This window comes from Diplotaxodon limnothrissa, linkage group LG5 (assembly GCF_057381915.1).
Source record: "Diplotaxodon limnothrissa isolate DT_005_m linkage group LG5, D_limnothrissa_male_GT1.1, whole genome shotgun sequence".
NCBI lineage: Eukaryota > Metazoa > Chordata > Actinopteri > Cichliformes > Cichlidae > Diplotaxodon > Diplotaxodon limnothrissa.
Window position 1 is genome coordinate 7,604,659 of NC_140600.1, and position 25,011 is coordinate 7,629,669.

The window sequence follows — 25,011 nt, forward strand, 5'->3', positions numbered from 1 at the left end:
TAACAGTGAGATGTGGGAGGATGATGGTGAGGTTGCAGTGTTGATTAATTGTACGTTACTTTTGGGCAACAAGGCCTGTCCGACCAGAAAAAGACTTTTGAAAAAAGCACGTCCTGAACTACCCTGAATGAAGTCCTGCTTTATCAGCTCAAAGCTAGCTTTGCTTTTGGCTGGTGCTATATAAATCTATACACAGAAAAGATTGTCGTATATATATTTATATATGGCATGTCACTATTCTGGGATGCCCTTCCACTCCATACATAGAAAGCCAGAGATGGGAGGGCCCTGTGCACAACAGAGCGGCAGACATGACAATGGATTAGTTCAGATTCAGTATATAAGGAGAATCCTGTGGAAAGGTGAGTTGCAAAGTGACTTGTAGATCGGCAACAACTGCCAATTGGATGTGTAGAAAGGCTGATAGCTCAGATCGAACATGGATCATGCAAATTTGGGGAGAAGGATTGTTGAGATAAACCTTTAATGCTAACTCTCCAACTGGTGCAAATGCAGAATAAGAGTGTGCCAAACACAATCTGTGCTTTTTGTCGTTAGCTAGACTAAGTCAGAGAGAGAGTTAGCACTCTCAACGCTCACTGCACAGACTCAGGGAAGGTAGCAGCAGCGTCTGCTGGCCAGATGACTGAATCTCTCCCCCTGACATGTTAATACTGCTGCTGCCCTACCTGCTGTTTCAGCCCCCTGCAGGCTGTTTACCCTTTACTTTTAGTGCCTCACATTTGTGTGCAGTGATGAGCTTAAAGACTGAACATTTCTAACATAAAGCCTGAGTTACAAACGCACACACATTTAAGTGGCAGTGTGCATATAGGATATATTTTTTTCCGTCTTGAACCATCCTATGGCCCGAGGCAACTGTTACTGAATATGACCATTATTTTTTTAATCTCGTTAAGCACACAGTACTAAAACTGCTGAAATGCACCTTTAATCACCAAATTATTTTATCCCTCCAGTTTGATTTGTGGTGTAACTTAAATAGGATGTGTGGCAACAGTAGTAATAACCACTCTTCTCCAGCAGGTGGCAAAGCTGACATACTGAACCCCAGAGTGGCTGATCCTCAGCTGTCTGACAGGAGGAAACAGGTACTCTGCTGAACTTTTAATCAATCTGCTTTAATTCCAGTCCCTGTGGGGGCATTTTGTTTGCCATAAGTCAACATGGGGAGAAAACAAGAAGCAGAAGGGATTAAATGTTAAACCTTCATAAATATAACTCCAAAGTTTTGACACAAAGCATGTGATGACATGATACGTGTAACGGGAAATGATAAAAGCTTGCCTTTATGCGTTTGTGTAGGCGAGGTTTTACTGGAGAATAGGCTAATTTACAACGGGGTGAGTATGACATTTACTTTTTTATTCCCCCATTCACACACTCCCTCACCATTTCTTTAGTTCATCCTCCATTCCTCCTCTCTGACTGTCATTCATCAAAGAGCAACCCGCCCACCTCAGCTACCCTCCCCTCTCATCCTATCCCTCATCTTTAATTTTCCTTTTCCTGGCTCCTCTACCAGTTGCCTTTCTTTAGTCCGTTAGGAGCACCAGTTCCCCCTCACTCCTCTCTCCCCCATCACTTTCCTCTCCTTCGCTGTATGGCGGTCGCTCCCTCTTGCGTTCCCGCTCTCTCTCCCTAGGCAGAGAGGTGGGTGTGGTCTGTCCCTCAGCTCTGCGAGGGATGGGCGGGACTTGCGGCAGGTAATGCTCCAGTAGCGCGGGGTGAAAAGGCATGGTAGCGACAGAGACCGAGCTGCTACCCCCCGGGTACTGGCCATCACTGTGGGGGTAATGGATCTGCTGTGGCTCCGTTTGACTGCAAAGACAGGAAGTGACACGTATATTCAGATATTCTGAGGCATTTATTGTCAATGAAAAAGTTAATCAAGGGCTTTAAAATGCTGATATCCGGTTGTTCAGTCTGACGTCACTAGCCGTGTCTGGACCTAAACTCCGCTGCAGGTCCATATATCAAACGATCACTGTGGCATTACTGAGAGTTGAAAAAACTGTCTAAAGTCTTTCATCTTTAATAAAATGATCAGCGTTCTGCTCTACCAGGTGTAACAATTGAGTTTAACATCCAGGCATCCATGAAAACGGAATTTATGACATTTAACGGAGTTAGAAGTTAGCAGGGAGTTAGCTCGCTAGCTTCTATCTAAATACAATATAGCATGTCCTGACTGCGGGGTTTTGGAAACAAATTAAAACGTACAGCTCTGCTATCACTTTCAGCATAAATGAAGACAGAAAACTAAACAGCAGTGACGTTTGTAGGGTTACTGAAGTTGGGCTAGCTGGTATATAATGATGTGCTACGTGACCGCTAGCGACACAGCTATGTTAGCATAATATAAACAAGCTAACTTTTTTTCCACTCGATAAAAGTTAACGTGAGTGTTCTCGGTGATCAGGAACAAATGTAATTGCATGGCAGGATGCTGTAAAAGGACCAAACTTCAGCCAGGAGAACAACTTAGATAATCCATCCACAATACGAGGTTAGTCATTCATATACTGCTGCATGGGCTGGGCTGTAGTTACATCCTAAGGTTTTAAAAACTGAGCTTAAATAAATGATTAGTGGTAATAAAAGCCAAGGGAGGTCAACAGGGATCACTGACTGTTTTAGGAGCTTTTTGAGATCAAATAGAAGAAAATACATAACATTAAACATGTTAACAACACAAAAGCCATATTAAACGCAGACTACTTTAGACCCGGAAGTAGGATTCGTCGCGTCATCACTGAACAACCGGATTGACACAGTATCCCTTAGGAAACGGTGGTTACTGGTGTTAGTGGCAGGTCTCTAGTGTGAATGGGGCTTGGCAATCAGTTAGATAGTGATTGGCAGCAACCATTCACCAACCAGCTAAACATCAAAAAGTAGAGTGTTTAATTTATTAGCTAAAGCTAGATATTTGTGCTAATCCCCCTCCAAACCAAATATGTTTAGTGTTGTTTAGCTAAGAGTTAGCTTAGCTTTGGTTTTTTAGGTAGTGCTAAGCAGGCAGTATATATAAACACAGATTACAATATCATGAGAGCTGTAACACCAGAGTGTAAAATGCATATATTTTAAAACTGGACGTTACATTTTCACGTCTGTGTTGTTTGTATGCGTGTGTGTATGTTTTGCTGCCATGGCAGCCGATCTGTTTCAACATCACAAGCGCTGATTGGGTGAAGCGTCTGTAGTCACGCTTCATGGCAGTAAGTTGTTTTTTGTAATCTATGTTTTAATAAGCCACCTTTAATGGTTTAAAAAATGTTGACAAATATCAGATCGTTGTTTTGGATCATCTCCGAGCGGGCAAGGCTCCCGGAGCGCTCCCGTTCGGCCATGCCGAATACTTGTCAACAGATCCTAAACCAGCAACCGAGTCTAAGGGTAAGTGCTCGAACAAGTCTGATCCGCAGCGACTCCACCTCTCCGTTTACAGGAGTTAAGGGTTCTGTTGCTGGTATCTTGGTGCGTGACACCACAGAGCACCTTTAAAGGTCCTGTTGGAGCCCAGGCCTCAACAGGTTAGAGCTGTTTTAACGCTAAAATGGTAAAACCCAATGGCACATTAGGCCGGTATTGTTCTCCTTCATAAGTATACGAGCCAGTCAGTCTACCAGTGTCTTCAATATGAAAGAAACAGGATTGAAGCTTTAGGCCAGTGTGACACCCTGATATTGATGTTTTGTTTCTATAAAGAGCCTAATAGAGGCTACATGTGCTAAAGCAAAGACAAACAAGAGTGAAACAGAAAAGCACTCCAAAACAATCACTGTTAACATTTCCAGCCTCCAACTCCTCCAGCTTAACTAGAAGGAGTTAGAGGGACCAATAGAGAGGGATTCTATTCATTGTCGAGGACACAGTGAACAGCCCAGCTGCAGTTGCAGTACTCCACTTTTGTTTGTGTCTTCAAGAATAAAGGAGGATAAAAAGGGGGGGCTTTGAGAGCTGCAAGCATTGTCTCCAGTGTGTGGAGGTGCAGCACAAACTCTTGTCAGGGGATTGAATTGTCAGTGTTTTTCTGCCAGGGACAAATTCTTTCGCAAGTTGTTTCTCAAAGCTGCTCAGACTCTACCTGTGCCCGTAGGTCCCTCTCTGTTCCTGCCGGCGGCTCTTCATCATGGCCTTGTACTCGCCCACCCGCAGCCGCCGTCCCTCCACTATGCAGGTCCGTTTGGGTCGGGGTTTGTATTTGTAATCGGGGTAGCGCTCCAGATGCTGCCTGCTCAGCCTCGCCTGCTCTTCGTAGTAAGGCTGCTTCTCCTGGTTAGACATGGCTTTCCACCGCGAGCCTACAGACAAAGACGCATCAACACAAAGGAGTGAGTTCATGTTCTCCAGCAGCAGAAGCTGTCATGGCTCGCCATGTTTCATTTCTTGTGGGGTTTTTGAAGCATTTGTCCCGTGTTTTATGTGCTACTCTGCCTGCATCTACATGTTGTCTTACTTTGGTAATTATCTTTCCTTGCACACCTTTTGTTATTTTACTTCCTTTTTGTCTCCCCTCCTTTGTAATCATCAGCCCTGCCCTCATTGTCCCACCTGTTCCCAATTAGATCCCTGTTTATTTATCCCGTCTCACCTTCAGTCTTTTTGTCACTCTTTCAGTTTTTCCATCTGTTTACTCTCCTGGATTCCCGTTTCTCGATTAACCCAACCTTGGAGTTTTCTTCCCCCTCATTGTTCTCTGCTGTAAGTTTAAGTAAGCTGCTGAAAGCTTGCCCTTTTGTTTGGTATCCGGTTTGCATTGTCCTTCATTCGGATCCTCCTTTTGTTAATCCATTAACAGAATGGTTATGCAAGAGAGGAAGCTTAAAATGCTTGTCGGGCCCACGTGGTTTCATTTTTGTTCTCATTCATTCAGATTTCGACAAAAAGTTTCAAGCAGATTTTATTCATTTTTTATGCACCTTTAAACTCCCATCAACATTCACTTATCTTAGATGATAGCTCTTTTCCTATTTGAGTCTTCCCAAGGACGCTGCTACAGTGTTAACATCAAAATATAACCAAAAAGAGGCTGCAGTAGCCCTCCTTCTGGATATTAGAAAAAATATCTCTTAATTATGAGGTTTAGTTATCGGGGTTTTACAGTCCTACCTAAATACAGCAATTTTCTTTTTTGGTTCGTCACAGTGGGGGACATTAGTGCCACTATTTTTAAGTCTTTCTTAAGAAGAGAAAGTAAAATTGGCGAAAGATTCAGGCCGTTAATTCTGGTACCTCTGCAGTCTAATTCATCACTGGTGATGAGCCCAACACTAACATCAGACTACCAGAATGTGTCATTTTTGCCTTTATTACTTTATTCTCCCAATTATTGGCAATAAAGTGAAAAAGAAATTTACTCTAACTGACACGTTCACATTTTTGGGCCATCACCCAAAATAAAGGGTTAGTCTATGCTGATGACCTAGACTCAGACGTCATACACGTGTTCCTTTACATTTTGGAAAGTTTATTTATCACTGCATTTACTGGTAACTCTCAAAGGATTACCTCAAGACTGAAGAAAACCTAAAAAGCTGCTGATTCCCCAGCAAGTTCCAAAGAATCTCATCTTTCCTTTCTAACCATTCTTTCACTTCATTTCTAAAAATATGCGTTTGTGTTCAGACTTGACTTAGTCATGCCCCTAATTTTTAACACTGAAAATTCCTGTTAAAATACTCTGAGTCTCTCTTTACAGAGAACATAAATCAAATTGTAGTGAATGGAGACTGCACTGATGCTGCCCTCAAAAAGATCCACACATCTAAATCTCATGATATGCAAAGCCCCGTTTCTTCGTGTTTTCTTTCCCGTTTCGTTTTTTAACTAACTATCTCGATCACGCTCTCTCACATTCACTGATATAAAGCGCCTTGAGACGACTTTTGTTGTGATTTGGCGCTATATAAATAAAATTGAATTGAATCTGACTGGTTAAAGCTAACTCATAGTATATGGTGATAGGCAGAATTACCTATTAGTTTCTGTGCCACAAACTACCTGATGCTTCCATAAAGGTTATTCAAAAGCAAACACTTTGAAATAATTCAAGGTCAAAAAGCAGCATGTTTAGGGTTGTGGTCAAAACTGTGTTTTTTGCATTGAAAGATAAGTATTAGGCAAGTAATCAGTACTATGTATTTAAGCAAATTAGTGGTTTTTATGTGTGTCTGTGTGAAAGATAGACACACAAACTCTCTACAATACAAAGGAATGTAAATGTTTGTTTGAGGGAAAGGGATTCATCCCTGTGTGTGTGTGTGTGTGTGTGTGTGTGTGTGTGTGTGTGTGTGTGTGTGTGTGTGTGTGTGTGTGTGTGTGTGTGTGTGTGTGTGTGTGTGTGTGTGTGTGAAGAAGCAGGTGGGTCTTTACTGCCTCACATGTGCCAGGCAGGGTCTCAGAATAGAGACATAAACCCACCCCTAACCAGTGCTGCTCTCACCCAGGATCTTGCTGATGGAGGAGTTGTGCATGTCAGGGTAAGTTTGCAGGATCCTCCTGCGCTCGTCCTTGGCCCACACCATAAAGGCATTCATGGGTCTCTTTATGTGGCCTGAGGAGGGAGGCGGCCGTGCCTCAGCGTAGCCGCCTGGGACCGAAACGTTCAGGGTACCTACAGTAAACAAGGGTACAGGCTGGCTTGTAAATATGTTACAAATATATAGAGGAATAGCTATTTGTTTCTTGCTGTAAGTGGTGCATGTCTGAATATTAACCTTTTTTTCTTGCAACACTAAAATTGGTGAAAGTTTCTCTTCACCCACAAACATCCAATTTCATATGATTCACATTCTCCATCCTGACGTTTAAACCAAAGACAGGAGTTACTAAGCTTTACAACGATAAGGTTATTACTTTGATGAAGCTAAATCTGAAGGTCTTGGATATTGTATTTTCATCTTTAAATGTATGTGCCATATTCTGATGGCACATTAATAAAGCATGTTTGGAAGAAAACATTTCTGCTAATCGTGCTATTTCCCAGAAACAAACAACATTAAACAGGCTCTCCTGATTTAGCCAAGTGGTTGCTTTACCGAGATCAACATCTGAGTGACAGTAATGCCTTTGATTAGTATTTTTCCAATATGGAAGTAAGCTAATATTAGCTTGCATACATGAGCTTGCCTGGTTGCTTCTAGGCAATGCAGATGAGCATTTAGCTAGCTAGATTTTGACAGTGGCGCTTAGGGGAGCGATAAAACAGGTAATTTAATGGGCAGTATTGCAGACTATTAGCTTGGACAAAAGGGAGCCAGAATTCAAGTTAAAGTCACACTAGGTAATTAGCACCTTTTAGTGCTAAAATTAAAGTTAGCACTTGCTGTGTCGATTAGCTCTATAGTGTAATGATATAGGCATATGCCTAACATGTGGAAGGTTCCTGATTAGAGTTCAGAAGGAGACATTAATCTTTTAGAGTTTGCATCAGAGGTTACATTGGTGCAAAAAATCTGCCAAATCTAGTATCTCTTGTGGTGACTCCTTGCAAATAAGCACAAAGTGCCTTGAGGTGTTTTGGTGCTATGTAAAAAACCTGAATTGACTTCAAAGAAACTTCTTCAGTGTTCACTTTGTGGCTTCTCTAGCGTTCTCATGCCTGCTAGCAATCTGTTAAATGGTAAATGGACTGGTTCATCTAGGGTTTGAGAGTAACGAAATTTCTATTCTCTGTATGTCCTGTACATGTGGCAGAATTGACAAATAAAGTTGACTTGACTTGACTTCTTCTATAACACCTTTCTACTCTACTTAAGCACTCAAACCACTTTACACAACATACCTCATTCACACATTCATACACATTTATACAAGCACTTTTTTAACTTAAACACTTTCTATGTAGCATTCACACACTTTCACACTCTGATGAACGCATCAAAAAGCAACTTAGGGTCCAGTGTCTTGCAGACTGGAGCAAAACTCCAACTTTCTGATTAGCAAATGACCTATTTTACCGTCCGAGCTAAAGCCACCCAATCTAATCTAGGTCAATCTAAACAGGTTATACTGCATGCTACTTCCATGGAGAAAAAAATGCTAATTTTAATAAAATTATATGACTCAATCAAATAAAATAAAATATTTGAATATAATGACAAAGATAAATGGATGGGTACCATAATGATATAATAAGCTATCAGGGCAGCGTAACAAATGTTGGTCTCATTACAACAACAACTTGGCAAAACACAGATAGGCATTAAACAGACTTTTTCAGGGATGCCTACCCTCAGAATCACTGCTGAGGTGGTCCTCAGTGGACGGCAGGCCATGTCTGTTCTCACCTCTCTCACTATGAGACATCCTCTCATTGCGAGGAGAAACCTTAAAATCCTGCAGACATTAAAAGAACAAAAAGAAAAAACAAAGACATATGAACTCAGAAATGGTCTAAAGTCAGACAAATATTCACACACCAGCACAAAGAGACGATTTAAATTTGCACTGCAGTAAAAAAAAAAAAAAAAAAGGTGACCTAATGTCGAAGAGGAGTGTTCATGGCACACGTGTTACACTGGAGTGCTATTTAAGGTAAAGACATGGCACGCTCACCATATCAGCCGCTGCTTAAATGCAGAGCTGTAAATGCAAAGACAGGAAATGACAACACTATGGAGGAGGAAGAATGGTATTTATTGTTGGAGGGAGGAAAGGTAAAGAAGACAAGGCAGGGACGGGAATGTGGCAACTCTGAATTTGCAAAACTACCACACCATCAGCGTATTATCTGTCGACCATTCCCCGCGCTGTAAAACGCTATTCATCCACATGCAGCGGTGTGAAGCGCAATACCAAAATAGGTCAGTCAACAGTATTGGTGTTAACACAGCCGCCAAGGCGAGATGGAGCAGGATAATGGAGGAGAGGAGGAGGAGGAGAAGGAGGAGAGCCACAGATTACAGTATTACTGTGGACAAAGAGACAGGGCAGGTGGCTCAGTCAATGCCACACTGAGGCCTTTGTGGTATTGTAAGGCTGCAACAGCTGTTGCTTAGGACGGAGCAGAGACCAAAGCTTTAGCCACCTTAAAGAACAAAAACGTAAGAACCCAATAGAAGACCATTTTCACAAGAAGCAAAACAAAATAAACAGCAGGTTCTCGAACAAAATATGCAATTTTGAGATAGTCTAGTAGCACTTACAAACAGCAGTTTACAGTTTACTCAGCTGACTTAAGCTGTAATAATGTGCTTCTGCATGTGGGTGCGGATCTATTGGATACTCAGGAGGAGCGCAGCACCATGTAACCCTAAACCAACCTCTAAATGTCGACCAGAGAAAGAGCAATACACCGTTTACATCAGGAGTCCATATATTTATTTTAATACAGCTAACGTAAACTGAGTGGTGTGATTAAGCACACAAACACAGTCAGTTCTGTACAACATTATGTGAAGCTGTGCTGGTTTAATTTCATAGATTTTAAATAAAAGATGGACGTCGGGTTGTGGAACTGGATAAATATATCAGCTACTTGTAACAAACAAAGAGAGGGACACACAGGTCTAAAGACCGATTGGCAACCTCCTGGCAACTTCCAGCAACCAGTGGTTATGAGGTGATCGCCAGCCTGCCTCGACTCAGGCCTTAGGCAGGTGGTCTGCGTTCTTAAAAAACTTCTGAATGCGAATGTTGCTGAAAGGTTAGCGTGTGTGTATATATATATATATATATATATATATATATATATATATATATATATATATATATATATATATATATATATATATATATATATATATATATATATATATATATATATATATATATATATATGTATTTTTAATCCACACTTATAAGCCAGTCAGAAGCGTTGGGAAAAATTATCCTACAGAATTTGTGATTTCAGTCCCTAGTTTTATTTATTAGATGTTTATTTTGTAAATTACAAGTTCATTAATTATTTATTATTGACAGAAGTTGGTGGAGACATGCAGAACTAAAAGATAGCTAATATTTAGATTTCTATGACTATGACTATGGTTCTGTGGCAACACTGGAAAAAAACAACACACTATGACAAAGGAATATGTGGAAGGATATCACCAAAGCAACATTAATCTGCGACATGTTTTTACTGCCCCCGTGTGGCCAGAACGGGGGCAGGTCTATGATCTAGACCAGCGGTTCCCAACCTTTTTTGCGCCACGGACCGGTTTATGTCCTACAATATTTTCACGCACCGGCCTTTAAGGTATTGCGGATAAATACAACAAAATAAAACCAGTACCAGTACCAAAAAAAAGATTTATTCATAACACACGGGGAAAAACCCAGGGAGTTAACGATATAAACTTTTTTTTTTTTTAAAAACGATAAAAACCCTGAAAACCATAAATTTCACACCCGAGCCTCAACTCTCGCGGCCCGGTACCAAACGACTCACGGACCGGTCCGTGGCCCGGGGGTTGGAGACCGCTGATCTAGACTTCACAAAGGCAACCCATCCATAGGAAAACACTGGGATGGAAGCACTTTTGTAGCTAGCTAGCAGAGACAAATTTAAAAAATAATATTGAGTTGACTGCCCAGTACAAATTCATGTGGTCTCGGACAGACGAAAAAATGAAAACAAATTGCAAAATATACTTGGGTGGCCTTCAGGATACCTGGGTGGGCCCTAAGTAAAGTCTATGTGTGGGAAACACTGTAAAGTGATGTGAAGAATTCTCAGGTAAGAGACTGAGATAATGCTACGACACAAAACACGTATTAAGTTTCTTTGTGTGTGTTTTGTGCATTTGTAGGCTATATGCCACAGTGTTACTAGAGATAGCCTACAGTGAAACCTAACCTAAAAATGGCACAGTATGTACAATGGCAATTTCCAGAACGAAGTCCGTGTCTTAAAGTGGCTCGAACACACCGCTCTAACTGGAGTTTAAACATTAGCTCACCGGCTTTCCACCAACTTCTCTCTCCCGGTCCCTCTCCCGCCCCGCACTGCCGTGGCTCCTCAGGAGCTGCTGGGCATCGTGGATAGCCTGGGTGACCACGTCGCCGTCTCCCAGGAAACCTGCAGACAAAAACAAAGCACGAAGAGGAGAGCACAAAATGAGGACCAAGATAATTATGATGATGAAGGAAAAGAAAATGAGACAGAGGAAGGTAAAGTGTCAGTTCTCATCAGAAGACCTCCTCTAGAAACACATCACGGATCTTATGAACAGTCACCTACAGATGATGATTAGTTTCATATCCTGCTGCTGGAAATGACAGTTGAAGAATGCAATCATCCTCTTGTGGAAAAAGACGACTGCACAAAGTTTTAATTCATTTCAGCCACTTGCTCAGTATTTACTGTATTTTATACAAAATAGAGAATAACTGTTTATGAGTATCTGAGCGTCCTTTATTAATGCTTAGTTTGTCGCACTAAAGTCAAAAAAGTTATGTTCGTTGTGCTCAGTCTCCTTAAATCAACAGTGAATAGATCTACAGGAAATATGATGTGCTGCAGGTTAACGTCAAATGCTTTAATGCTTTACCATGCAAAGCAGTGTGACTGTGTGCAACTCACTGAGCGCAGATCGTGGTGGACTGTGGGAGATCTCTCTCTGGAGATCTCTGGGTCTGTATGCCCCCTGCAGCGCCAGTGATCCCAGCTCCAGGCTCTGTGGACTGGGTGTCTTCCCCAGCTCCAGACCCTTGGGCTTGGAGGTCAGGTTCAAGGGCTGACTTGCTTCCTAAACACACAGCAAGAGCAGATGAGCAGGGGTGGGGCTACTTCGACATATTCAGGTGAAACCGCAAAGGCCAAGGGTGTGCGTGTATTCCAGCTATGCACGGCACATTTGGCATGTCGGAGCAGATCTGTCACACCTTTGTAGTATTTTTTTTAGTCTTTTGTCTTCAAGTTATCCTCCTCCTCTCTTCCCTTTTGTTTATTTAAGCTATGTTGATCTATCCCTGCTTGAGAACCCGAGAACACGAGTCGCACTACATTTACACACACACACAAGCACACACGCACGTCGAGAAAACACACACCTATGGCCACACACATTAAACCTTCAACAGAGGGTGTGGTGTATTCCTAAAGCTTTTCAGCCTCCCAAATACCAGAAAAGGATATTATTTGTTCGCTCCAGAAGACTTCACTTTCTTTAAGCTTCCTAAAACCACACACATGCAGAAGGTACGCACACCATACAGCAAGCAAACACAGCCATAATTCCCTGACTTCTCAGTAATGTGCTCATATAAAGAAGTGAGTTGGACAAGGTATGCACAATAAAGTGATACTGTACCTGTCGGAGGGAACCACTGCTTCTCTTCACGGGGGTGGGGTGAGTGTTTGACAGTAGCTGCATGGAGTAGTCCATAGCTGTGAAAGGTTAAAATTAAAAATAAATAAATGACCATTCTTAATGCATCGATTTAAGGGTTAAGAACGAACAGCAGTTTTAGACAGAACCAAGTTTAAAAGTAAAACTATTAGCATTACTATTATCATTAGCCTGTTAAAAAAATTGTTTAGTTACCATCCTAACGGACCAAGCAACATGCTAGCATTTTATGGGTAAAATTAGCTTCACTGTAAAGCCTGTTGCAGACACTGACAGCTGGAGCCACAACAGCCAAGCAGCCTTCCATGGCTGGGACTCATGCTCAGCTGGTGTAGTGCACTGTAAAGGCTTAGTGGTAAAATCCACGCAGTCATCAAAACATATGCACGGACCCTCGCCCTTGATGACCAAATTTATGTCACGTGGACCCATCAGACCCAAGCGGACCACAGCAGACGTGGAGAGTATACTCAGAGCTTAAGAAAAAAGGACATTAGCCTAATTTTGTTAAGCTCAGACACATGATCAATAGCATACTTGTAAAAACTAAAATGTTATGTGGCCTTTTTATGTAGCGCAGGTGTTTATTTCAGCTCTTCACCTCCATTAACTTGCACTCACTGAGGACTATCTAGGATGAAATGCAAAGACTCTAATCTGGCCCAGTGGACGGCTTTTGAAAGTGTGAAGGAAGACATAGACTCTGGGCTTTTAACGGTATTTTCATAAGTTTTACAGCTTTTCCTATTGAAAAAAACCCACCCCATCCCAACACTGCCATACACGCCACACCAAAGTAATTAAAGTGGTTTCTTTGTCTTTGTTGGACATCCCTGTCCTACAGCCTTACATTCATTTTAGCATTTAAATGTTCACTTCCAGCATCATTAGCCATGAATCCACCATAATACGAAGGCAGTTTGTTTATACAGAATATCGAGTGCAGAGGATAAGGCAATATCACCTCTCCAATGGCAAATCTCAAACTATTGCCAAGATAAATTTGTGATATAGCATTTATTCAGCTAAGGTTGAATAATAACGTGAGTAAGTGATACAGTCATTCTGAGACAGTAGATGTTTTGTTACAGTTTGAGAATTAACATAATTTGCGCATGGCCAAGTGGGAGTTGCAGGGAATCTCCCCAAAATACAATGTCCAGTTGATACGTGAGGTTACATGCAAATGTCCAAACAAATAAAAGATCTGAGCAAAATGAAAGCAAAGGGCTCAAAGTTTCACTCCATGCATATTGTTTTTAAAAACGCTCTGGTTACTGCTGACCTCTTCTACACAGCCCAGCACTCCGACACATTTTACATTCATGTGTCAAAACATTCAGAGCCGCTCACGCACACGTGCGCTTCTCGATATAATGGCTATCCTTAAATTCCACCTACACTGTTTTAAAGACTGGCCTTGTGTCTTTAAGTTTGAAAAGATCCACAAGCACAGCTTTTAAGGCTGGTGAAAGCAAGCTTCTACAAAGCTGTGGCGTTCGAAGCCGTGGCCTCAATAGCCTGCTAACTGTACAAGCATACGTGTTTGAAAGGTACATTCAAGCACTGTTGCACTGGAGTCTCACGGATGCCTTTCTAGTTCCTATAAAATAGCCCCTGAGTTCAAGTACATAAACACTCAGGGATGGCAACTTATGGAGCTGTACTGATGGAGATATCTTTTCAGCACAAAGTTTCTGGCCTTCAAAGCTTGCAGTCATTGGTAAGTAGAGTGTTCATTCTTCCCACACAACAGGGTGCATAAGAAAAGGCTTTGAATGAATTGACAAAACACAGTGTTCACTAAATCAAGGGAATCCTTGGAGGATTATTAGCAGGTCACAGCAGTATTTGAAGAAGAATGTAGTATACAGCATGACCTTATTGAGCCCTCCAGAAATACTTTGATTTGCTGGGAGTTTCTCTGACTAAAATGGACCATCAGTGTCAGTGTTGTGTTTATTACTCAGTAAAAGTAACGTATTACACATGATTCATTACTTTTTTTAACCCAAGGAATAAAGTAATGCATTACTCTGTGGAGGCAGAATGCCCTTCACACAGGTCAGCCCAGAGGTTGTTAAAGGACACTTCTCTGAAAGTTACTTTATACGGTTGCAAACATGTTTAAATATGAGTGATGGATTAAAGATTACATAATGTTAGAAAGAATATTACCTTGTTGTTGCCGTCATAACTTTCCAGTGTTTCAAAAGCCTGCCTGCCATTGCTAGAAATGTCTGCAGTGTTTGCCTGATATTCCTTAAAATTACGGATACAGAGCGGTGTTCCTAGATCCCACAGCCTGAGTCAACAACTCTGCCCCAACAAAGCAGCTCCGAGCTTTCTTTTAATGCTGCACTGCTGTCAGCCTGCATATGAAAAAATAAATAATAATAAAACTGAAACCTTTCCACTTGATTACTCACTCGGCTTGCAGGGGATCGGTTGCAGTGGCAAGGTCATCTGGGGGTCAGAGTTGACCTGGAGGGGTTGGGTGGTGGGGTGGAAAGCTGGAATCATCACGTAGGGCATGTTCACCTGCTGGGACAGAGCAGGACACGTGCACGTTACAGACAAGCCCCATCCGTCTCACACATTCATTTATTAATCTCCCACTCTGCTCCTTGAAGTGATTCAGGAAGATGTGCGAAAGGTCGTGAGAGGAGCTGACCTGGATCTGCTGCTGAAGCAGGTTGATCTTGTGCTGCTGCTGGATGAGCTGCTGCTGCTGCTTGGCGATCTGAGACACAGAAAAACGAGACACACAAGTGAGCGCTAGCCTGTATAAATTCTAACGATCAGCCATGACGCACGCATGCGGCGGTTCATTTATTCCCAGAAAAAAGCTGGCGAGTGCGTGCGGTGTTCTCCTTCTGTGGACTTGTGTGAAAAAAGGCACATTAGACAAAGATCTTTTTTCAATTTCGGCCATCTAATTTGCCTAGTGTTTGTATGGAGCAAGAACACAAGCACCAGTGCACACAGGGGCTTTTCGTCTGTTTGGTCAGAAAGGCCCTTTATATTCTTTATCAAGATAATACACAGCAGAGAGACAGAAATTTGTTTTGAGATGTCCACATGTTTGCATGTTCTGTTGAACTGGGTGAGTGATGCAAAGATCTGGTAGAGATACCTGTTCTTGCTGTTGCCGAGCCAGCTCCATCTGCTGCTGCTGTTTCTCCAGCAACAGGGCGGCCATGTTTCTCTGCTCAGAGTGGGCTCCCAGGAGCTGCTCCCTCAGACCACTCAGCTGGTTGATCATCATCAACAGCTGGAGCTCCTTCTCTGCCAGAGATTCGGGGGTACCTGGTGGGAGGAGTGGGAGGCTTTGTGTTTTTATGCAGGATAAGGCCGTTTTTTTTTTTATTCCTTCTTATTCCGTTTTTGCTTTAGTAATGTCTCCAACTATCACCATTATTATACCGGAGGGATAAAAAAAATACTATTCTCTTCTTGTTCTTACAGTTTTGTTATATAACCTCTCATGTTTTCCCATTTTTCCCACAAAATTTCTCAAAACATGAAGCTTTTCTTCTCTTTATAAAAGAAAAATCATATTTTTATGGTGAATAATATTTTTCAGTTTTACAAAAAGATATTTTTGCTTTTATTAAATTAAATTTCACAAAATACAAAACTTTTGTCATTTTTATGAGACTGAGAAAAATTTCTTGTAATTACCTAAAAAGGTAATTTTTTCCTCCACAAAACAATATTTTCAGCAAAGTTTTTAATGTTAAACTTTCCCTCTTTTAAAAACATCTTGTTATAATAACAAACTTCTCAATCTCACAAAAACCTTTCTAACTTTCACAGGATCATTTTCAAATGTAATATCTTGTCTTTTATCTCCTCACACCCTCCGTGGGTCAAGTTTCACACATTCAGAAAAACCAAAATCTCAAAGAAAAAAACCTGAAGCTTCTTCGTAACATGTTGCTTTATGTTTCCTATATTTCAAAATCAATTGCTATCTTGTAATCTCATAACTGCTAGAAAAGGATGTTGAAAGGGTTGAAACTGATAAGCATCTTTTTTCCCCATTTTGCAGAAACAAGCTGTTATACCAAACTGCTTAGATCAGAAACTGTAGATAATGTTTGCAGGACAGACGCGTCCTCACTATGAAAATGAATCTTTCATCGCTGCCAAAACTACAAAGCCAATTCCAAAAATGTGTCAAATGTAAATCTCATAAACTTGTCTTTTATTCACTGTAGAGACACATTAAATGTCTGAGCTGAGAAACTGTAAAACTTCAAAATATCTCACATCTCAAAAAAAAGTTGGGATGGGAGCACCAAAGCTGGGGAAGCACTTTCCAGTTAGGTTAACTGGCAGGAGGTCAGTAACATGACTGGTTATACAAGGAGCATCTCAGAGATTCCAAGAAGTACATCAGAGGATAACAAATCTGTAAAAAAACTGCAGCTACAGATTTCAGAATAATGTTTCTGAATGCAAAGTCAGAAAGATTATAAATATACATAATATCATTAAACGATTCAGCGATTCTGGAGGATTCTCTGTGTACAAGAGACAAGGCAGGAGGCCACCTCTGAATGCTCGTCTATCTTCGGGCCTTCTGAAGCTGGACTGAAACTGTTGTTAGATCAGACAAATCGAAATTCTGAAAATCACAAATGCCACTTCCTCTGGTCTAAAAATGAGAAGGACCATCCAGCTTGTTATGAGCAAGCAGTTGAAAAGTTTGCATCCCTGATGGCACAGAGGTGAATTTATCAGTTTGCACATCTGGAGAGGCACAACTAATGCCTCAAGGTGAAACAAAAAACGCTGAAAAGAAGACCCAGGACTGCCGAGCAGCTAGAGTCTGCTATCTCTCTGCTCAGTTCTACCAAGTGGTAAACATGGTGTGGCAAATGTGGGTTTATGATAATCATTACATTCATGTGCAAACAAATACTAAAAAAAGGGATCAAATAATTCAGTGAAATGATTGAGATAACAGCAGCACACATGTGCTGTGAGTGTGGTTATATCAGTGAGACGGGCACAGTGACAGCCAGCACTGGATTTCACTGGTGTGTGTGTGTGTTATCACTGTACATATGATAAATATTACATTGTTAACCCCAGAACACACACACGAGTTTTGTAACGCCATCACTACACTTTGTCCTTAATGTAAATATGTAAGAAAAATTTCCCCTTGTGGGACAATTAAAGGATTATTCTATTGTATTCTATTCTATTCACTTTCGCATGGGTGAAAATTTAGGGTTAATTAAGCCTTCACACACACACTGGTTATGTTTTACCTTTAAAAAGAGGTAGAAGAAGAAATATCTACATATCTTCCATCTAAATGTCAAACCAATGGTTTGCCACATGCTGCTGTATGCACCAAGCTGTTATATATGATGCTTTTAAATTGATAAAACAAATGAGAAATAGAATAGAAAAGCTGTAATTCATACGGTCTAATTGTATATGTACAACATTTGTAGTGTTTGAAACTAACCTTTCAGCTGTCCTGACCCCACTGTGCTTTTATCCAGGAGTTTGTCCTTCCAGTCAGCATTCAGCAGCTTCTCAATGGTAGGCATCACTGTTAAGAGAACACTAATGGTACTCAGCGGGACCGCAGTGGGCAGCAGTAGATGGCGTGAAAAATATATTCTGTCAAATAAAATACATCTAACACTAAACTACTTTCTGAGCCTCTCTTCTGCTTTTCTAATGGCATTGATTGAAGAAGACGTTTGAGGTGTCGAAGGGCAGAGGTTGTTTGTGCATCAGGGAGAAGTTCTGAGTGTTTGAGTGGATCAATATTTGGACAGAGAACAATTCAAGGTCAGTGACTGGAGCAAATTTGAGAAAGATTTAAGGCAAGGAGTGCAGGCTGGTTAAAGACTAGAGGGCAACGAGAGTCTTGCACGCGGCTCAGAGAGAAGCCCTTCACTCCCTACCAAAGAAATTGAACACAATCACACATACAAAAAAAAAAAAAGCCCCTGAACTCGTTCAGGAATCCAAACAACACCCCCGCTTTGTGAGACAAACCATCACTTCCACACATCGATTTTAAGCAGACTGCATTGTTTAATGCTGAATAGCAGCAGAATGTAGCGCTCTCAAACACGTCAGATATGGAGTCATCAAAGTCTGAGATGGGAAAATTATATGGACGTGTGTGCGAGTAAGAGAGAAAGACTCCCACAGAAGGTAATAACACTGAGGTGCAGAAAAGAGAAAGGCTGAGGGCTGAATTGATACTGTCTGAAATCCAGTAAATACTGAGGCAAAACTGTTAAGTGCCAATCCGACTACATGCTAACATCCAAACAGCTTGGATCTAAAACGTTACTCTCAAGATACACAACTGACAATTTTAATGAACTTAAGTATTTATGCCTTCCTGAGCCTGGTTTTATATTAATAATAATAATTAATAATAATATATTATAAGTTTCTTCCTGTTAAAATTGAGTTCTTCCTTCCCACAGTTGTCTAATCCTGGTTTGGCTACTAACCATACGACCGTTGCTGTAAACTGGCATTATACAAGCAAAACACACATTCAATATTTGCATAAAACACGAGTCAAAAATGACATACTTTACATGTCAGTGACTAAAGCTTGTTTTGCTAAGCTTATACCTTCAGGCCTCATGCTTGTAGGCAGGCGTGACAATGATATCATCTAATTGTCGGTATCTGGCTGTCTGCGAGTATTTGTGCTGTCTCTTATAAAACTGGGAAAATATTCTTTGCAGAACATTTGTAAGTAAAATTAATGTATGTATAAAGTACTTTGCTAAATTGACTTAGCAAGTTTCAATGACTAACATTAGGGCCACCCTGTTAAATGAAATGCTCCTGGTAAATACTCGACATTCAACCCCAAATTGCTCCTAATAGCAGGACAGTTTCTTTCCTTCTTGGGAGGTTGACTTTGTTCTTTATTCCGATCCCTGTGAGCTGTTGCTACAGCAACAACAACTCTACTGGGGGTAAACAGATAAAACCAGCACAAGACATCAACCCATAATGGTACAGTCAGTCACCAAGTAAATTATAAATAAGAGTATGATACAAATAAAACTTTCTCTTGAGTTAAAAACAGCACGCAATCAAACAATCAAGAAATAATAAAACTAGCAATGAATCCTATAATTACATATTATTAATATGTATTAATTCAATAGGCTAATGAACATCAACACCATGGCAGACAGAACTGACTCTCGGTTTGCACCTCTGTGGTTGTAAATAAAGTTTTGAAATGGCGTTTGCTTTTGACAGACCTTCTTTCAAGTTGGATTGTCCCTCTGATCGATCATGCATCCTAGGTTCCTTCAGTCCCATGGGGCTCTGTCTGTGAGGCAGGTCCTTCCCTGGAGATCCCTCCTGTCAGGACAGAAAAGAGAACCTCAATTAAAATCTCACCAAGAACATGCAAATATACTTTATATTTTGATATACCAATCTATGACACATTGTTGACTTCCTAAAATTCCCTGTCATGCCTTTCGTAATCCTTACTGAAGGGGAGCGAGACAGTGGTGGGGTCAACTGGCGAGCCTCGAGGGGCTGAGTTCCTGACCAATCACGCGAAGGAGACGTTTTACGAAGTTCGCCGCTGGTATCCATTGCAGCCCCTCCCCCAGAGTCTTCACGTTCTACTTTGACACCAACGCCTGCCATGTTGACATCCCCACTGGAGTGAATGTGAAGTGCTGGAGGGCTGGGCTCAACCATTCTGTTGAAAGACAAAAAAAAATACACAATACTAGCTGTCATTTGGGTGTGGTGAGGTTTGGGCACTGGGTAATCATCTCCCAGTTCTAGATTTGGGAGTAAACATATTGACAGCAAAGAAGAAAAAATAATAGAAAATTTGTTGGTGGAAAATTTCATCCCTTGCTGTTCAGATATTTTATTTAGACTAAAGCTAAGGACGAAAAAGGAATCCTTAGAGGTGTGTCGGCAACTGGGCTAGAGACTCTTACAACTATGAAGCTTTATGAACGGTCATAGGGAAAATAAACAATATGGTCTTAAACAGAAGTTTGTAATCAAATACTGCTATAGAGCATGATTAAAGCAAAGAGGTGTAAGCTGTGAATAATAAATAATGAGTACTATGAGCATTTATACTGGATACCAACACTTATGCGATCTTTTACTCCAAAAATAATTCGGTTTAGCTGTTTCCCCATTATTTTGATTGCTGTTACTTTTACAGGCATGCACACAAATATTCTACCTCTCAGATAGCCAAACCATTTGGTTGCCATTTAGGGTTTTGGATATTCATTTTTGTTCGTTTGTTTGTTTTGTGACATTTACAAGGTTCAAGGTTCAAGGTTCTTTATTTGTCACATGCATAGTTATACAAGTATAACACACAGTGAAATGTAGCCTGACACGCTCCTCGACATGTGCAAAAATTGGGGGGGGGGGGGGGGGGGGGGGGGGGGGGGGTGTAGAGGAAGAACATTATATATATATATACAGACATATAGTATATACACTGGGTGAATGTGCAGTAGTAGCAGCAAGCAGGTGAATTCTGTACATTAATATGAATAGACATCTGACTATTTTACAGGATAGACAATATAAATATATTTAAAATTAAAGGAATTGAAGTGTACATTGTGCCTTGGTTTAGAGTGTCTGGAAGAGAGTCCTGTCTCAGTCAATTATAGATGATGTGAGAGGGCGGGTGTGTGTGTTTAGGGCACGGATGGCTTGGGGATAGAAGCTCCTCTTGAGTCTCTCTGTCCTTGCCCGGAAGATGCGGAACCTTCTACCAGATTGCAGAAGTTGGAACAGTTTGTTGTCAGGATGGGACGGGTCCTTCAGTATCTGCGCTGCTCTAGTCCGGCATCTCCTGGTGTAGGTGTCCTGAAGCGGGGGGAGAGCAATCCTGCAGCAGCGTTCTGCTGTACGGATCACTCTCTGGAGAGCTTTTTGGTCCTTCACACAGCTGTTCCCAAACCACGATGTCATGTTCTGTGTGAGGATGCTCTCCACAGCGCCTGTATAGAAAATCCTGAGGATCTTTGGAGAGACCCTGAACTTCCTCAGTTGTCGTAGGTGATACAGGCGCTGCCTAGCCTTTTTGGTCTGGACCTGAATGTGGGCAGCCCATGTCAGGTCTGAGGAGATGTGGACACCAAGATACTTGAAGGACTGCACCCTCTCCACTGGAGCTCCATTGATGATGATGGGCTTGTAGTCTCTGTGCTGACCCCTTCTGAAGTCCACCACCAGCTCCTTGGTCTTGCTGACGTTCAGCTGGAGGTGGTTGTCCTGGCACCACGATGCCAGATTCTTCACTTCATCCATGTAGGCCGCCTCATCGTTGTTGGAGATGGCACCCAACACCACTGTGTCGTCAGCAAACTTCACAATGGTGTTGGAGCCATGGGTGGCCACACAGTCTGAAGTGTAGAGGGAGTAGAGCAGTGGCGAGAGGACACATCCCTGAGGGGCTCCTGTGTTGATGGTGATGCTGTTGGAGAAGCACCTGCCCACCCTCACCACCTGAGTTCTGCCAGTGAGGAAGTCCAACACCCATGCACACAGACGGCTGTTGAGTCCCAGATCCCTCAGCTTTGTGAACAGTCTGCAGGGCACTATTGTGTTAAACGCTGAACTGTAATCAACAAACAGCATTCGCACATAGTTACCCTGTTTCTTGTCCACATGGCTGAGAGTGGTGTGTAGGACGTGGGCGATGGCATCCTCTGTGGATCTGTTGGATCTGTAGGCGAACTGCAGCGGATCTGTGGTGTCTGGGATGGAGGAGGAGATGATGTTCTTCAGCAGCCTCTCAAACACCTTCATTACTACCGAGGTCAGTGCAACTGGCCGGTAATCGTTCAGGGATGAGGGTTTGCTGTTCTTGGGCACAGGGATGATGGTGGATCTTTTGAAGCATGTGGGGACCACAGACTTCGCCAGGGACTCGTTGAAGATGTAAGTGAACACACCTGCTAGCTGGTCAGCACAGCAGCGCAGCAGACGGCCGGTGATGCCGTCTGGCCCCGCCGCTTTCCTTGTGTTCACTCTCCTCAGTGCCGCTCGGACGTCATGCTCCGCGATGCTGGTCACCGGTCTCTCGCTGATGACGTCACTGAGAGACCGGTGACCAGCATCGCGGTCACCGGTCATCAGCTATTCTGCCTGACCTCCGTCAGCACCCAGTCTCTCCCAATGCTCATCAGGCACATCTTCCAAGCCCAAAAAACAGTATCAGGACAGCCTTACACATCAGTAGTACCTCACATTATCCCTCCAAGGTTTAAGTCATCATTAGTGATATCCCTAACCCTAAACCCTGACTCTAAGCAATCGAAATATGTACTTTTTTATTACTCTTGCAAGTTTTAGCATATCTAAAATTTTAAAAAGGACTTTTGTAAAAAAAAAAAAAAAAAAAAAAAAAAAGATTCTTATTGGTTTTCCATAATTAGATACAATTTTCTTATATCCTGCTTATAACTTAATAATTGCTACAAATAGCTAAATCAATTTGTGACATTTCTGCCTCTTAAAGGAAACCCTAATTTTGAGGTGGTAAATTTAAGAAAAAAAGGTGACTCCTGAATTCAGTTTTGAGAGTTAGGTGGTGGTTGTGTTAAAGTGTGTGTGTGTGTGTGTCTCCCTCAGTTTGTGACAGTGAATAATGAGAGGTTATAGGGGAGGGAGACAGACAACGCCTCAGTGAGGAAGAAAAGCAGAAAACTGAAGAGGGGACAGGTTGAGTGAGAGAGGTTTGAACCAGAGTGAACTTGAACAAATCAACTCAGGGTTGTGTGCATACGTGTGTTATTTCCCAGCTCTACAGCAGGAGGAAAGAAAAACACAGCAGACAGCAGAACAAAACAAACAGAACACACAAGGGCAAAAAGTGCACATATATATAAAGAGGCAGAAAAAAAGCCATTGTTTGAGCCGGGGAACAAAGGAAGCCGAGACAATGGGGGAGAGGCTGACAAAAGCCGCCGGCCGCAGGAAACAGGCCGGATAACAATGCCAGCGGAATGTGCCGACCAACTCAGGAACATGGCAAAAAAAAAAAAAAAAAAAAAAAAGCGCCACCGTTCTGCGGAAAGCATAATAATGATTAGTGCCCCCCCCCCCCCTTAGCTTGCACACTGTGTTTCCAAACAAAGCCACCTGTCTGCCAGGGTCCAAGACTCCAAACCTCAGTGATGTATATGCATGCGTTTGTGTGTCTGTGTGTGTGTTAAAAGCTACAAAACACAGGTAGAAACGTTGTGCACCGAACTCAGCTGCCATGTGGTCACAGAAGAGTTGTTTACAGTCTGATTTTAGCTCCAAGTAATGGATAGAGAGTGCAAGCATTTGCAGGAACGTCCGTGAAGTCTGTTTGTTTCCTGAGACCACAAGGACTTGTCTGCAGATAATTTACATCGCAATGCACCAACTACACTACGCTCCAGGTGGCAGATTTCAAAGAACTATAACAGGAATGAATAATTGGCCGTCAGCTGTACATGTCTGCAACGGAGCATAATTCAGGTGAAAAACTCAATGGGTGCAGTTGCTCTGCAGTTGGTACTAGTCCAGCAAGCAACATCAAGCAAATCTAAGGTTATTATGTGGTGCAAGAATAACCACAGAAAACTATTGAGATACTTTGTCTACTGGAATAATGTTTAATTTAATCTTCAAGGAAATTGGCAGAATAAACAGCTAAACACTTGAATTTCACTCACTACTATGAGCTTGTTTTTTTAGGAAATCCTGACAACTAGATTAAAAAATCTTTAAAGATTGATATTTGTCTTGAACTATAAATTCAGTTCGTCGATAATAAATGCCACACTTAATTTTCTCAGCAGATGACGTGGATTCCTATGACCTCTTGAGAAAGGATAATGACAACTTGGACCAACTTGAAGAGGGCGATTTCCCTTTGCAATTCTACAAAGGCTGCAGTGTCAACCCTGTAAAGTGAGACACGTCCCTTACTTACCTGATGAGTTTAATGAACATATTTTGTTTATGAGAACACCAGCTCAACAGTTACGCGGCCCTCTGGGAACACTCCCGAAGCTCCTGACCGGCCCCTCTGCCAACGCCAAGCAACATGAAAAACACATTTCCAGCACTCTAGGAAACACACAGTAATGTTGTTGGTGCATTTTAACACAAACCCACCTGCCTGGCTAGGCTCTAAACCTGTGTGAATGTGTTTGCATTTATGACTCGTTGTGTTTTCAAATCACAAAGCGATAAAAGAAAATCTAATTTACACAGCTGACGGTAACTAAAAAGCACAATAAACACACCTGCAAGCAGGGGGATCACCAGCAATTGAACTCATTTGTTGCCACCTGTTTGATTACTCTTGGTTTAAAGATGATATCACACTCATTTGTATATCTTTCATATTAAAAAAACAACAACTGTGATTTTGCTTCAAATTTTACTGCCTGATTGCATTTGTTATCTGTCATATTTGGGAAAAGTTACCATCAGCTTCAAACCCACAACACTGTTCATCAGCCTAATCCTGTCTGACGTCTGCTTTCAGCTGTGGTGTGTAGTTTTGTAGGGTGTTGGGAAGGAACGATTGTGGAGGGATGGAGGTGGGAAACTGTTATAAGCGAAAACCGCAGCAGTCACCGTCCATGTGGTGGCGAGGGGCTGATTGCCGGAAGAGAGGGGGTTGGAGGGT

At 41.8% G+C, this 25,011-nt stretch overlaps 1 protein-coding gene across 1 annotated transcript in view; it reads right to left on the reverse strand.

The window, feature by feature from the left end:
- Positions 1 to 1,514: 1,514 nt before the first annotated feature.
- sox13 (SRY-box transcription factor 13) overlaps positions 1,515 to 25,011 on the reverse strand; it is a 48,268-nt gene continuing 24,771 nt past the window's right edge. Inside the window, exons 2-14 of the mRNA XM_085353732.1 lie at positions 19,836 to 20,052; positions 19,598 to 19,700; positions 17,812 to 17,898; positions 15,460 to 15,632; positions 14,998 to 15,066; positions 14,753 to 14,867; positions 12,285 to 12,361; positions 11,555 to 11,720; positions 10,932 to 11,050; positions 8,262 to 8,367; positions 6,473 to 6,643; positions 4,115 to 4,331; positions 1,515 to 1,842 (exon numbers count right to left, since the gene is read on the reverse strand). Of these exons, the coding sequence (XP_085209858.1) occupies positions 1,557 to 1,842; positions 4,115 to 4,331; positions 6,473 to 6,643; positions 8,262 to 8,367; positions 10,932 to 11,050; positions 11,555 to 11,720; positions 12,285 to 12,361; positions 14,753 to 14,867; positions 14,998 to 15,066; positions 15,460 to 15,632; positions 17,812 to 17,898; positions 19,598 to 19,700; positions 19,836 to 20,051 (1,905 nt within the window). The 5' untranslated portion in view covers position 20,052 and the 3' untranslated portion in view covers positions 1,515 to 1,556. The remainder of the gene's footprint in view (positions 1,843 to 4,114; positions 4,332 to 6,472; positions 6,644 to 8,261; positions 8,368 to 10,931; positions 11,051 to 11,554; positions 11,721 to 12,284; positions 12,362 to 14,752; positions 14,868 to 14,997; positions 15,067 to 15,459; positions 15,633 to 17,811; positions 17,899 to 19,597; positions 19,701 to 19,835; positions 20,053 to 25,011) is intronic.